The sequence below is a fragment of the Abramis brama genome (genome assembly GCF_963993115.1).
Source record: "Abramis brama genome assembly, chromosome: 9".
Taxonomy (NCBI): domain Eukaryota; kingdom Metazoa; phylum Chordata; class Actinopteri; order Cypriniformes; family Leuciscidae; genus Abramis; species Abramis brama.
In genome coordinates, this window is record NC_139971.1 from 4,149,196 (window position 1) to 4,165,316 (window position 16,121).

Sequence of the window (16,121 nt, forward strand, 5' to 3'; positions counted from 1 at the left end):
ATGTTTCCTCCCCGTTGCCTGTCACTGGAACCCAGAGCTCCTACTGAGACTCAGAATATAGGCAAGAGAGTTCCAGCGTTCTCTCAGGGCCAATGTAATTTAATTATAATCAAATAGCTAGCAGGGGACACCGTTTGCAGAAAACACGCTAATGGATGCACATTGCTTTCTGCTTTTTGTTCCCTAGATCCTCAGATAGGGATCTCATTTATCCATGTGTATTTTGAGCCTTAATGGGCTTATGTTCATTTATTTGTGATGTTGCTTGTGGATATGGCTTGCGGATTCTATTTGTTTGTTTTGTTATATATACACTACTGTTCAAATAAATGTTTTTTTTTTTGTTTTTTTTTCCTGCTCACCATCGCTGCATTTAAAAAAAAATGTGTAAAAAAAAAACAGTAATATTGTGAAATATTACAAATGAAAAGATAATTTTTCTATAATATTAGATAAAAAAAAAAAAAAAAAATATATATATATATATATATATATATATATATATATATATATATATATATATATGTTTCTGCATCATTACTTCAGTCTTCAGTGTTACATGATCCTTCAGAAATCATTCTTTTATGCTGATTTGCTGCTCTAGAAACACGTATCAATGTTGCAAACTCTTTTTGCTGCTTTTTTTTTTTTTTTTTAGTTTAACATGGACACTTTTTTCCAGGATTCTTTGATCAACTGAAAGTAAAAAAAAAAAAAAAAAGATTTTATTTCAAATATAAATATGTTGTAATATTATAAATGTTTTTTACTGTCACCACTACTTTTACTGGTCAATTGAATGTGTCCTTTCTGCATAAAAGTATCAATTTCTTAAAAAAATAAAAAAATAAAAAAGTAGTGTGGCAGCAATAACTGTTTGCAGTTATAACTCTCTACATGACACTGAAGACTGGAATAATGATGCTGAAACATTACATTTTAAATTTTAATAATATTTCACAATATTACTATTTTTACTGTATTTCTTGATCAAATAAATGCATCCTTGGTTAGCAGAAGAGACTCCTTAAAGAATCCTAAAGATTCCAGGCTTATAAACAGTAGTGCACAGTAGTGTAGTGTACTAGACATATTGCAAGTGGGATTAAGAAATTGTTTTGTTTTGACAAGACATCTGTTTTCTTGCTGCTAACTGTTAACATCATGCAGGGGAAAATGTTTGTAATATGCAGCAGTATCAATGCGACAATCAACTCACTCATGCGACAATTTCTGACACAGTTGTCCATGCGTAATTGTATCGTTGTATGTGAACAGATACAAATCCTATTTCACAGTGAGATCGTTAACCTTTTCCTCTTTTAGTCTTGACTACACTCCAGAGACAGATCACTCAAGCTCCACTGACTCGCTCATATAATGTCACCAATTGTGGAATCTGTGAAAGTGTGAAATTCCTTAATAGATGGATGGTTGAAAACGTGTGCTTTGCCATGGGGTGAAGGCACAATCTATTGGAGGTGAAGTGCCTTAGGGAACATTTTATGCTATAACAAAAATGAGGTTGAACGGAATAAGGGGGAAGTAGTTTCTAGGCACTTCTGTGAGTTCAGGGAAGACATTTAAAAATAGGGCGTTGTGTGCCCAAGGTCAGTGTGCAGGTAAGAGGAGTCCAGGTCCTGCATTTATTTGCTGGATCTGCGGGCAAGAGGACACACGGAGCGTGCACTATTCACGGAACTGGGTTCAGCCCTCTTGGAGTGCCGTAATGAAAATATATGGCAGCGGAAATGAGGCGAAACAAACCAGACTCAACCTTTCACATGCTACAATCTGCGAATCACCTCTTACGGCACACAGGTTCATGCACTCTTTCAGCAAGCACTTGCAGTTAGCTGCAATCTGAGAGTACAGTAATTGCTGGGATGATGTTTTTTTTTTTTTAATCACAGTGTTTACATGTGTAGTTTTCAATGGCATGTGTACTCATTATTGGGTTAATGGAACATATTTGTGCATGAAAGCGTTCATGTATGTATGCCAGGAAGATTACATTATGTTCCCGGGGAAAAGTACATTAACTCGGCTTAGAAATGGGACATATGCATCTCTGTGGAAGGTTGCTACTTCTGGTTTGTGTGCATGAGTGCACTGGTGCACATTTGATGACCAAAAAAACACGGAAATATATACTTGTCTAAGTGTATGTGTGTGCACAAGAGTGTTTACACACATAAAAGAGAAAAAAAAAAAATGGAGAAAATGGAAGCTGAAATGGGGCCCATTTTAGTGTCCATCCTTTTGGAAATATTTTTTTTCCATCTCCTGATATCCATACCCCAGGAAAATTTGTTTTCCACTTCCATGCCAACTTACAGATATATAGGAGAAGAGAGAAATCACCAAAGATTAATGATTTGGCAAATGAAAGCTAGTGAAATAAATGGTGACAGTGGTGCAAAGATAAATGTGTTGTGCTTAGCGCAAGGCTAATAATTGTAAAAACGATAATCGCACTGTGGAATGGTGTAAACTTTTGGTAACACTTTAGATTAAGGAACACATATTCACTGTTAAGATATGCGTTCACTAAAGTGTTATCAAACTTTTTTTTTGTAATGAACTGATTTTTTTGCATAAATTGTAAATGATTAAATGGTTAAAAATGCATCAGATAAGATTAGGTTGCTCACAACTCCTGAATATGAAGCATGAGAGACCAATGGGACAATGCTCAGTATGTCAGCTGTAGTAATGGAACGTCATCATTAAACGTTTGGGATAGGACTCTGTGGGATGACGACACTTTACACCACCCCATGATGATCCATACATTATGACTCTTGTACGCCTCCTACTGTCACAAACCTATTCCCTGCAATCCAATTCTCTCTCTCTCTCTCTCTCTCTCTCTCTCTCTCTCTCTCTCTCTCTCTCTCTCTCTCTCTCTCTCTCTCTCTCTCTCTCTCTCTCTCTCTCTCTCTCTCTCTCATGCTATAAATTTGGCATTAAAAGGAAAGAGCAGCATTGTATTGGGTTTGAATGGGCAGAATCTTAAAGGAGTCTCCTGTGGGCTGGTCTATTTAAGAGCTGTGTTAAGGGTGAGGCAGTGAGGGTCTGGTCTTCATTTCAATCTTGAAAAGAACTGATTTATGGCAGGCCTCATGTCTCCCAAGGAGATAAGACTCAGCGTGCCAACTGCAAGTTTATTTCTATAGGCAGCAATCGGAAGAGTGCCAATGGTGGAAAAATGTTATTTTGAAGAGATAACGGCACCCAGAGAGTCTCTTCATGTTCAGTTTTAACCCTGGGGTCTTGAACTTTGAACTCTGGCTTATGCTACAGCTCACCCTCTTTTTCCAAAATTGCACAAAACAAGCAAGGCACTGATGTAAAGGGTAAACAATGTCCAGTGTGCCTGTGCCTCTCTCTCTCTGTAGTAACGGAACATCATCATTAAACGTTTGGGATAGGACTCTGTGGGATGACGACACTTTACAGGACACCCCATGATGATCCGTACATTATGACTCTTGTACGCCTCCTACTGTCACAAACCTATTCCCTGCAATCCAATGCTCTCTCTCTCTCTCTCTCTCTCTCTCGCTCTCTCTCTCTCTCTCTCTCTCTCTCCACCCAGCCTCCAGCCTTCCCACTCCCCACGGAGTTCCTTAAACCCAGCATTCTGAGGATAAGTGATAAGCTATCTAATTATATTCCTCATTTACAGCCTGATCCATGGGCTGATTCTTCTGAGCCACCGAGCGCTGGCCTTACCTCTGTCAGCAGGGAATGATCTGAATGGATTTACCTTACGCCTGCAACTACACACACACTCCAGCCTTTAACGCATCCTATCATGTGGATTATGATTTTTGTAGTCGAAGGGTAGCATGCACATAGCATGCGTACATTACAAGCGGGAAGGTATCGCTGCGGGACTGGTGTCTAATGAAGGGGTGTGAAGTGTAACATTCCTCTCCACCAGCCTGATATTCCCCTCACTAAAGCACTCCATCTGCCTCATGCTCATCTAGATGCTAATTTATTCTAATAAGAGCCAGTTAATAAACTGCAATTACGAATCAGCCGAGAGACACCGCCGCAGATGATTGGCAGATGCATGATTGGTGGATTGGTGTGAATTTGTGTGCATGTGTACGCAAGTGCAGTTTTTGGCAGGGTCGGTAATCCATTAAGCAGGGAAGTTACTCCAAATCTATCCTAGAGAAACAGTGTTTACCCTTTACATCAGTGCCTTGCTTGTTTTGTGCAATTTTGGAAAAAGAGGGTGAGCTGTAGCATAAGCCAGAGTTCAAAGTTCAAGACCCCAGGGTTAAAACTGAACATGAAGAGACTCTCTGCGTGCCGTTATCTCTTCAAAATAAATGTTTTCCACCATTGGCACTCTTCCGATTGCTGCCTATAGAAATAAACTAGCAGTTGGCACGCTGAGTCTTATCTCCTCGGGAGACATGAGGCCTGCCATAAATCAGTTCTTTTCAAGATTGAAAATGAAGACCAGACCCTCACTGCCTCACCCTTAACACAGCTCTTAAATAGACCAGCCCACAGGAGACTCCTTTAAGATTCTGCCCATTCAAACCCAATACAATGCTGCTCTTTCCTTTTAATGCCAAATTTATAGCATGCCATTGCAAGGCCTCAGTATTGCACACTTGATTGGCAGATCCTACAGATGAGATCTTCAGCCTCTTCAGTTAAAGTTTTACACCTCTCTCGAAGCGTGGGCCAGCAGAATTTGTCGATCTTGGAACTGGCAATGTGCATGTCAGCCTTGGTACGTGCTTCTGTAAATCTCCAGGGCAAATTCAACCGTCTCTGTGTCTCTTATTCACATCCCAGCTGCAGTCCAACTGCACAAATGAGGGTCGTTATACAATGCACCAGATTCACAAATGTCAAGACGGCTTGACCGACGCAACTGAAGATATGCTATTGCTGCACACAGAAAGTGGGTGGTAAACAGAATTTAATTTAAAAGTGAGGTTTGTGTACATTTTCTTGTGAATGAAGAATGTTATAACTTGGCAAACATCCAGACTCAGAGTATATTCAAGTGCACTTTTAGCATTTTTAAAGAGCCAGTTCAAGTGTCTGGAGTGATACTTGAGTCACAGTGAAACATGCCAAATTGATGTAGTCTGATGCATCTTCCACATCCAAACAACCTACAGGTATTTATAATATCTCTAACTGTAGGGGTAGAGATATTATGCTTTAATCTTGTACTTTAGGAACAGGTTATACAGAAAATATATGTAATATAAATTGACAGATGGATAAATTATTAGCAAATATTGTTTAAATCGATGCATCTATTTTAGCCTAGACACACTTGTGTCTTCTCTAGTGTCCCTCAGTCATTAAGCAGTTTTGAAGAGATTCCTAGGACTCTCTCGCGAACAGGGAACTGTTAGCTCACAGTTCTGAGTATGCGACGAGTGACTATGTGTGTCTTTTCTCTCCTCAGGACCTCCGACCATCTCCAGCACTCAGACACACCAGGCTCCACACGGGGAAAAGGGACAGATCAAATGTTTCATCCGCAGCACGCCACCCCCAGACCGCATCGTGAGTTCTTCTCCTTCCAGTGACTCAGCTCAGACAGGACTACAGCTGTTGAGTGGGCGCTTACTGTTGTCACATGGCTTGTGTGACTCCATTAGACTCAGTAAACACAGTCCAATAATGCATAACGCACTCATGAGTTACGATCTGTTTAATAAATGAAATTGCATCTCAAATCATTTGTTTCCTCTATATGAGTGAACGGGTATTAGACATGGCAGGCTTACAACCCTAATTTCTCATTTAATGCATTCTTATGCCCTGTTACCACAGATCCAATTAGGATTTACCACTCTTAGATGAACTGTCTCCTCTCCGGGCCAATTTTTGATTCATTACTCACTCTGTGCATGTGTGTGTGTGTGTGTGTGTGTGTGTGTGTTTGTGGCTGTGTGCATGGAAGTGCATAGGTAATCTCTGTACGATGTTTACTCGTGTGGCTTTGCTTTTATTGCCATGCTATTTCTAAATGTCAGTTGAATGGGAAAGACTGCTCCTGTGGTCTGGAACAACCAGTAATAACTTTAGAAGTGTAATAACGCCCATAAAGCAGGTGAAAGCAAATGTAAGTCTCTCTTTGCATGCTCAAAAGACCAGCTTGCACCAGTAGGCTGATTCAGGCTGGTTAATGTTGCTTAGTGCTAGTATAACTGGTAGAGTCATGCTATTTACCTGAAAAAAAAAAAAAAAATGGTTGTGAAGCTAAAAAGAGGGTCTTGCATCTTTAAAATTGTAACACTTTGCAACAAGAATTAATTTGTTTGCATTAGTTATCATTAACTAACAATGAACAATATATCTACAGCATTTATTAATCTTAGTTAATGTTGTATCTGTTAATGCACTGTGAACTAAAATGAACATGGACATGTTTTTTTTATCATTTTAACATTAATGAAGGTTAATGAATGCTGTAAAAAAAATATATTGTTAACAAATGAGGCATTATTTTGAAGTTTGAACATTTACTTGAGATAATAAGACTTTTCTATAATTTTTGTACCCCATCTGCCCCATTTTTCAGATTTTAACACTTTCTTTGCCAGGTTTTTTTTTTATTAATTTTTTATAAAGTTGCCATCCACCACTAGTATTTTTGATGTTTTTTACAAACTTTCAGCCCCCAGCATATTTTGTTGTATGTATATCTTAAAATGGAATCTATCTACAGAAAGACAAAGCCTCTTTGAGAGAAAAAAACAAACAAACATTGCATTCTTTTATCTAAGCTTCATGCACTTTTTTTTTTTTTTTTTTTTTTTTCAACGCTTGAATGTGGGTAAGTTTCATTAAAAAAGCAACATTTTGAAAATTGCATTTTTGTCAAAAACTACAGCTGGATCAGATTCAGAACGATGACCAAAACATAGATGGAGTAGATTGAGTCCATCAATGATTCACAGTCCTGTACCTTGTCCTGGGTCGACATTTCATTCTTTAACAATTGGCGTTTTTTATTTATATACTGTTTAATGTTTGATGATCGTGTTAGCTTACATGCGTGTAAGCAATGCTTCTATTGCTCGTTTCAATTGCTTGTTTGATTCAGAGATTCTGTACTCTTTCAGAAGATGCGTAATAGCGCCCCCTACCATATAACAGTAAAAACATGGATTGCCATAAAAATCCGTCAATGGTGGGAAAGAGTTAAGCATAAAACACAATAAAATTTGTTAGATGTATGCCTAAACAAGAAGAAGGGAAAACAAGCTATTTAAAAATGATTTTTGCAGTGATGCTACAGACCAGCATCAAGAACAACATACGTATATTGGTCTTTTCAATATGGTTTCTGTTGTTGTTCATCAGGCCTGGTCCTGGAAGGAGACTGTCCTGGAGTCGGGGACGTCAGGTCGCTACACGGTGGAGACCGTGAGCACAGAGGACGGAGTGCTGTCCACGCTCACCATGAGTAACATCGTACCTGCCGACTTTCAGACCATCTACAACTGCACCGCCTGGAACAGCTTTGGCTCGGATACGGAGATCATTCGCCTCAAGGAACAAGGTGGGATCCAAGGTCCGCCAGGTTCCACCTTCTTTTCTTTAAAACATGTCTGCGGTAGAATAGTGATGCAGTGTTTCATAACCATGGTGTTTGAAAACACTGGAATAGACCAAAAACATTCAGTATTTTCTCCATTACTTTCCATTTATCACTTTATACATTATGTATCACTTTATATGAGATTAGCAAGTCACATCAATATCATATTAATATCTTTTTCCTAATTTACCAATTTTAGATTACTTTTCATTCGGCAGTCGGCAAATTATTATTTCATGGCAACAGCAAAAGTAATTGCGCTTTTAACTGCAACTTTAATAATTCTTGTAAATCTATTAACAACACTTAGCACTATTTAATTTGCAGCCTTGCTACAGTATATTATTTCTCTCTTGTGCATTTCTTACAATGTATCTCCCCAGCAATTTCATGGTTTGGATTTATTTGCATGTAATACATTTTAGACCTATTTTGTCTCACTTGATTTCGAAAAGTGCCTTTCATGCAGTGTGTAATATATAGCAGTTTGTGAATGTAAAATGTCTGCAAAGTTTTAAAGATCAAAGTGCACGATAGAGTTATTGTCTCCTAAAAGGAAGAATCGATTCTGATTTGCCGAAACGAGTCATCAGTAATCGTAACAAATTTGCATAATGCCAGCCTACGCTCTTCATTGGCTGCCCGCGAACAACATCTGCTTTTCCCCGCTCTCAAACACTGTAGTTGTAGCTGAGGTTTGGAAGGGTTTGGTTCGTGTTGTCGACTTGTCGAGAATACACTGTTTTTAGCGCTGCACAGGATATCCACTTTCCATGCACTTCAAAAGATTGAGACTCGCGCTTGATTTGATAACGTCACCATCGTTACTTTTCGTATCACTATCAGCGCTAAGGAAACCTCCGGAGCTGAAATTCAGATATGGTAATGAGTGTTTAGTTTCCCAAACGCGCTGTAAACAGTCGACCAATCATGACAGACTGAGCCATCTGACCAATCAGAGCAGAGAAGGCTCTCAGAAAGGAGGGGTTTAGAGAGAATGAATCTTCGAATGAACCATTTTGAGACTCTTTGAGAAGTGAGGTGATGTGCAATGTATATAATGAGAAAACTAAAGTCGGACCTTGGATGCATGTAAACCTATTGTAGGAGACTCCAAAATAAAATTAGAAACCTTTAAAATAGCATAATAAGGGCACTTTAATGAACTAGTTTCCACCACAAAATGAGAATTTGGCCATTGTTTACTCATTTCAAACCCTTATGAATTTTGTTTTGTTTGTTTTCCAGTGGAATGTTGAAGAAATTTTACAAAATGTGTTGGTTGCTCTTTTCTGAGAAATTACAATTAATGGTTACAAAAAAAGCAGGCAAATGCATCAAAAGTATCATTATACAACTCTTCTAAAGCCATACGATATCTTTGTGTAACCAAATTTTTGGGTAAACTAGTCCTTTAATGAAAAATGCATTTCTGGGTTTTTAATACTTGCATGCAGTAATGCAGACATTAAATATGCAAATTAGTAAGTACACAGGGGTCATAATGCTTAATTTACTGTGAGACAGTAATTAGCATTGTACAGCTTATTGTCTGACTCTCATTATCATTTGGCCATAAAATCTGGTTATCATTCGGTATAAATATACCAACAAAAGTTGGTATAAAATAAAACAAATAAAACAGTTGATTTGGCTCTAATTAGCCAAAGCACAGCTTATCAAACACTCATGGGACTGTTGGAATTCACATTACACCCACGTCCAATCAGAGTATGTAAATGATCCAAGGTGAATGATAAAATCCGATGCAAAGTTCACATTCAAGACGTTAAGTGCGTGCCATGTGCTAAACATATGCAATAATTGGCATGTCTGCAAATTGTTACGCCTGGTTTTCTCGTAAACGGAGGATACCTGTGCTTTCTCTAGAAGGTGATGGCAGTGTTAATTGCCTTTGAATAGATGCCTTGAAGGTGCAAATCTCTCTTTGACACATTTGACTCTCATTTGTTCCATGCTGGTGCGGGTCTTGAAATACAGCATGTTCAGGAGTGAGAGGTGGTGTTTGTGTTGCTGGATCCACCAGTCCTGCCCATGCCATGTTATTGTAGAAGGCTCTGTTTTGTTTTCCAACAGAATCCCTCCCTGTTGCTGTGATCATCGGCGTGGCAGTTGGCGCTTTCGTTGCATTCATCGTCCTCATGGGAACCATCGGAGCGTTCTGCTGTACACGCTCTCAGAGAAGTATGTACCTCTCAGCCAATTGGCTTCCTGCATGTCCATCACCAGAACAAGTGCTCCTCAGTCAGACAAAAGAGCAGGTTGTTAAGGTGTTCATGTCACTTCACAGAAACCAAGCCTTTATTTCTATATATTCCTTTTAGTTGAGTGTTTGTGTAGGGTTGGGTGGTATGACGGTATAGACCAGAAATGCATCAGCCGGTAATTTTTTTTTACAATGCTGTTAAAACCTTGGTAAAAAAAATAAATAAAAAAAATAGAACTTTCGTATTATTCCAATGTAGACAACATCTTTGATTATAATGTGGGGGATTTAGCTTAAGTGCGCCATGTGTTTTTGGTGTCGCTAACTGTACATTAGTAAGGTTTAATTGTAGGTTGCTTACAGTGATCTAGAATCATTGCAACATGATTTGCATTAATTGAAATATTTAACTGAAGTGCTTTTATACAAACACATGTGAGGCTGTGTACATAAATCAGTCAGTCATACTTATTATGTATTACTGTTCTGATTTTTTTGTTATTTACGTGTGCATTTTAGTGCATGTTTTTTATGTTGATTAAAGGGTGTAATATGTCATGAATAAAATTGAAAAATGTCATTCGTAATGCTATAACTATATGTTATTATATGTAAATGCTACTACCTAAATATCATCATTTTACATCATGATTCTCAAAATCTTACATTCATTTTTTTATGTGGCAGTAAAAAGCTTTTGTCTTACAAATCTTTTTGCTACTCATGAGGCTTTTGTCATACCGCCCACCCTTATCTCTGTGTTTCTTATTTGTTGTCCTTTTACCGCTTCCATTCTCTCACATGATCAAAAGAGAAAACAGCTCATCCATGTACAGGTTAGCGTCAGACAGCGAAAAATGAGCTTGCAGTTTATGATTGTTGGTGGCATTTCTAGCGTTGAGCATGTTGTTGTTGTATGCCACAGAAGACGCTCACCTGGTTATGCCTACACTGCCCACCTCCATCTGTGCTCAGCAGAGAGAACTTGCAAGCAAAATTAAGACAGAAAGTAAGACCTGTTACCTGACCGTCACCAATTATCTATAAACACTGTTCTTCAATGCGTCAAGATGAGCTGTGTGATTCTAATGTGATGTATAATGGTTCCTCTTGGGTTCCTCTTATCTTGGTTCTGTGGTGTTATGCTGCCTTCAAGTCATCCTACTGAAGATTTAGGATGTTGTAAACATGACGGAATGTGGTTTTATTTGGAATAAAATGTAATATTTCAGTTAGACTTTATATAAGGTTACATTGGTTAACTGCATTAGGTAACATGAACTAACAATGGAAAAATATTATAAATCATTTATTAATTTTAGTTAATGTTATTGTTTAACATTTACTAATACATTATTAAATCAAAAGTTGTATCTGTTCGTTTTATTTCCTGAGCTAACATGACCTACTGTAACAATGTTACAACTAATATTAACAAAGATTAATAAATACTGCAACAAATGTATTGCTCATTGTTAGATCATGTTACTTAATGCATGAACTAATGTTAACTAATGGAACCTTATTGAAACATGTTGCCAACATTTCTCTCTATTTAATTCACTTTCTGACAAATCAGGAAACTATTTACACGCTAGCGCATCAAAATGAAGAACATTTTATATATATATATGCTTTGATGCTTATCATATTTGTATTTGATATATGATGCTTTAGTTTAATGTCATACTAATAGTGAGTATTAACTCACTATTAACTACAACTTTTGCACTCAATAAACTCAAAAAACAATAATTGTAGTTAGTAAGGTAGTTGTTAATTTTAGGTATCGGGTAGGATTAAGGGATGAAGAATATGGTCATGCAGAATAAGGCTATTATTATGATAATAACATGTGCTTTATAAGTAATAATAAACAGCCAATATCTTAGTAATATGCATGATATTAAGCAACTAGTTAATAGTGAGAATTGGACCCTAAACTAAAGTGTTACCATAATAAATTACATAATGAATTATCAAATTAATATAATAATCAATTATATATATATATATATATATATATTTATTATTATTATTATTTTTATTATTATTATTATAATATAATATATGCTAATTGTCAAAACTATAAATGTATAAATTCTTATATCATTACTGACATGCCCCAATGTCAGAAAGTTGGGATTCATCTTAGTTCGTAAATATGACTTGAAGGCAGTGTTTGTGTTTAGGGACATGTTAAGGCAATGTGAAGTGGCATGGAGATAAAACATTTTTTAAATATATTTCACATCAGTACATTACACAAAATGGCACGACTGGAGTAACATGTGTAACTTTCCTCTCAGACCTCAAAGGTGTGGTATCAGCCAAGAACGACATTCGAGTGGAAATTGTACACAAAGATCACAACGCAGCCAGAGAAAACGAGGAACACTCCGCCATGAAGCAACTCATGGTGAGTCACATTCTGAAGTAAACATCCCGCTTGCCATTACCCCATCAGCACCCCCAAATCAACAAGCTAGTTCATTATACTAGTCCCTGTCACGTCCTTAGCTAATGAATGCTAATCATCCCCACCCCAGCACTAATAGCGCCTATCTCACTTGCCACTGCTAACGTCAAACCCATGAATAATGCAGCATAAGTGTGAGAACCCTGCTGGCCTGGATGCCTATATTTAGCCCCTAGCCTGCATTTCCTGGGAGGACATGGGCATATATGTAATCATAGAGATGCCAGTGATCAAGTGTCAAAAAAACATGCTGCCCCCTTCTTTGGAAATTTCAAAATTTCAATTTCTTTGGAAGGCCTAGAATCAGAGCTATGTTTGAGTTAAGGATGCAAAACTTATGACAAAGCAAGACAAGGAATTTGGACACCTCCCAAATATGGTGTTGCATTGCAAATTTCGGCTAATGACATGCAGAATATTCACAGGAAATTGCCCCAGTTGAAGTAGCTTTCCTTTTGGAATTTGGAAGCATTTTGGAGTACCAAAGCTGCACAGTGATTTGTGGGAAAGGGAGAGAGTAACCCAGATATTAATATGAGGATGGGTCTGTTGTTTGCTACAGATTGAACGGGGAGAGTTTCAGCAGGAATCCGTTCTGAAGCAACTTGAGGTTCTTCAGGAAGAGGAGAAAGAGTATCAGCACATCAAGGTACGTCTCCATGGGATTTAAAGGAAGTGATGTAAGAAAGAGAGGAGTTGCATTCCATTGCAAAAAAGGTTCTCAAGTTTGAGGGCCAGATTTACTAACTGCTTGTGCCAGTGCAAACCCTCTTTTGGTGTTAAAAAAATACTGTCTGGATTTACTAAAGACGCGCAGTGAAAAGATAGCGCTGAAAAGGTGTGGACAGGGTTATATTTGTGGATGGCCTTACTGTACATGAATTTGTAGGAGTTTCCCTTTCAGACACAAAATTTATGAGAGGAGAGTATTTTAATGAATCATACGAGGTGATTTACTAGGGTTTGCGCTAGTCAATTTACTGGTATTTGCGCCATTATTTAACACCCAATAAGCATGTCTTAACCCATTTTGCACCTGTGTTTAGTAGATTTTTTTTTAACGTTTTCAACTTCTTCCACAAGCAACGCCAGTGACGCAACGCAGCAGAACCCACAATTCAGTTCGGCAATGCATGACGTCACCCATTCAAAGTAAATGAGAAGCGTTAATGCCGACGCCCCGTGTGAATGCACCGTCACCGACTGCGTGTCCACACAAAACATGACATTAAAGCACGCGGCCAAAGAAAACAAGATTGCTGTCTTGTGCTGTGTAGAAAGCATGAAGCCGTTATAAACATGAACCGTGCATTAAAAAAGCATGCGGCCCGAGCGCACCCAAAGCCACACACTCATACAACAAGTCTAAAGCGCACAAGAATGAGTGAATTCTCATCCCATGTGAAGTGACATAACCCTGACATGGCATCACTGTGAAAACACCCTTTTGGAACATTTATTTTTAAGAGTGTATGTGCTTAAATAGATTGAATAAATAAAAAAGATAATCTTCATTTTCATTTTTTAAATAATGGTTCTTACTCATAAATAATATGTCATACTTTGTTGATCTGCAATGGTAATTACATTTCTCTACACAATTGCTGCTAATTATGATCTTTATTTGATTTATAAATAAATAAGCCATTAAGGTCTTTCTCCATCATTTTCTCAAACAAGAGCTCTGCTAGGGGTCTGTTGTGTGGGAGCACTGCTGCACTGCTAACACTTAAGAAGTCACACAGAACAAAATAAAGCAGTTTTAATATGAAACTGAAAGAATGTGATAACTGCATTAAAAAAGGATGCTAAGGCTTTATAATGAGTGTTCATCATTAATGCCAGGAAATTGCTTAGAAAATTGATATTTAAAATTTTGTTCAGCCAAAACCAATATTTAAGGAAAAAACTAATTAAAGTCTTATACACAATTAAATCCTTTAAGCATTTGCACTGATCATCGAGTATGTTAAGTAAGATACTAATTTAGCTACATTTTGTGTGAGCACAAAGAATAACTATTGTAATTATAGTGTGATTAACATATGATCCCACCCTAAGCAGACAGCAGTTCCTGACAAGAGTTGCATAGATTTTGCTATCTCGTTTGTACTTATTTCCGAGTGCAAACGCAGTGTTCCTAAAGTCTGTTTCATGGCCTCCTCTACCTGCTCCCAGCGGGACTGATTCCGTCCCTACATGTAGATGAGTGTGTAAAATGAGCAGTGTGAACAGATATGGAGTGCACACAATCCCTGTTGCCTGATAAAACCGTGCCTGACAACGCCTTTCTCGTGTTGTCATAGAGAAGTCACCTACCGGTGATTATCGTCTCTCCCCCGCGGGATCTGGCCTGAGCACTCGCTCAAAATGGCATCCACGTCCACTTTTGGTGCCTGTTTTGCTTCTTAGCAACTGTGCTGATAAAGCACCACGACAACGACAGCAGCCATGGTATCAAGTTCCTTCGCTTTGATTTTTTCTTTCCATGACAGATTGAAAAGCCCTGATTCTGAAGTCCAATTAAAGCTGAAAAGTACAGACTGACAACCAGTTTGTGTATCAAGGTTTTGTCTAATTAGCCTGTAATGATGTTTTGAGGGTACTGCTAAAGATGGTCACTTTACTGCAGTGACTGATCCAAACATATTTTTATTACCTCTGTTTGAAGTATGCATGTTTCTTGCCTTTTTAATGCTCTGAAACAGAAGTGAGGGCACTACAGAAAGAAAGAGAATAGATGCATCACACAAGCAAATTGTCAAGAAATGTAGCTTCAGTTTACAGTGTTAGATGATGGTTGAAATAAATGAGAAGCATTTAGAATAAAACATTACACTGCAATCAAAGACATTCTGATTTTGACAGGGTTAAATTCAAACACTATCTCACGACCAATTCGTACGAATTCGACCTTTTGCAAAATCGTACTAATTCGTACGAGTGAGGTCGTATGAATTCGTACTAATTAGCCACCTCGTAGAATTTGTACGTTTTCCCGTGAGATCGGGTTGGTTAAATTAGTAAAAGAAGAGTTAGTCAAAAAATAACAGATAATGTACTACAATATTTTTGCCAAGGTTGCATGAGAAAAACTCTTAACTCTTAATTTTGATGGTCCACTTTAGACATTCTTCTAACTATAAGTAAGTTTGCAACTACATGTCAACTAGCAGTCATTAGAGTATTAGTAGACTGTCTGCTTAATATCTGCTGACACTTTATTTCGATGCTCCCCAACTGATTATAAGTAACTTTGCAAGTCTACGTCAACTAACTCCCATTCATTTGCAAACTACATGTCAATGTTGACATGTAGTTGCAAAGTTACTTATAGTTAGTAGAATATCTAAAGTGGATTATCAAAATAAAGTGTAACCCAAAATGAATATTTGAAACACAAATTAAGCTAACCTCATCACGGTTAACTGAATAGGGCTACAGTATACTTACAGGGTATAATAGTATTAAGACTTCTGTCAGGACCACTATCGATGGTTAGCAGTTCTGTTCTGAGTGGAAGAGAGGAGCTGGGGATGGAGGAGGGTAATTAGCTCCTGAGCAACACGATAAAGCTGCTTGGACCTTTATATAGGAATTCTGTGATATGCGTCGTATTCCTGTAGACGTGTATCAGCTGAGAGTCAGCTGATGTGAGCCTGACTGACGTGACTGGGCAGAACTAGCACTGCACTTGATTTTCCGAAAATTTTACAAGTATAATTAAGATCACATTCCCAAAAGCTGACATACTGTGGGGTCTTCAAAAATTCCGGATATTGTACAAAATGTTTGAGTATAAGATAATTTTTGAC

The 16,121-nt window shown here is 37.8% G+C and overlaps 1 protein-coding gene across 5 annotated transcripts in view; it reads left to right on the forward strand.

Annotated features, from left to right (window-relative positions):
• kirrel3b (kirre like nephrin family adhesion molecule 3b) overlaps nt 1-16,121 on the forward strand; it is a 199,510-nt gene that overhangs the window by 181,512 nt on the left and 1,877 nt on the right. Inside the window, exons 10-16 of one of the 5 annotated variants that reach the window (XM_084123889.1) lie at nt 5,456-5,556; nt 7,363-7,561; nt 9,698-9,805; nt 10,640-10,663; nt 10,753-10,836; nt 12,137-12,246; nt 12,869-12,955. In XM_084123889.1, the coding sequence (XP_083980015.1) occupies nt 5,456-5,556; nt 7,363-7,561; nt 9,698-9,805; nt 10,640-10,663; nt 10,753-10,836; nt 12,137-12,246; nt 12,869-12,955 (713 nt within the window). Of the gene's footprint in view, nt 1-5,455; nt 5,557-7,362; nt 7,574-9,697; nt 9,806-10,639; nt 10,664-10,752; nt 10,837-12,136; nt 12,247-12,868; nt 12,956-16,121 lie in introns of all 5 variants that reach the window. The other 4 variants (XM_084123891.1, XM_084123890.1, XM_084123893.1 and 1 more) reach the window with 4 other exon arrangements.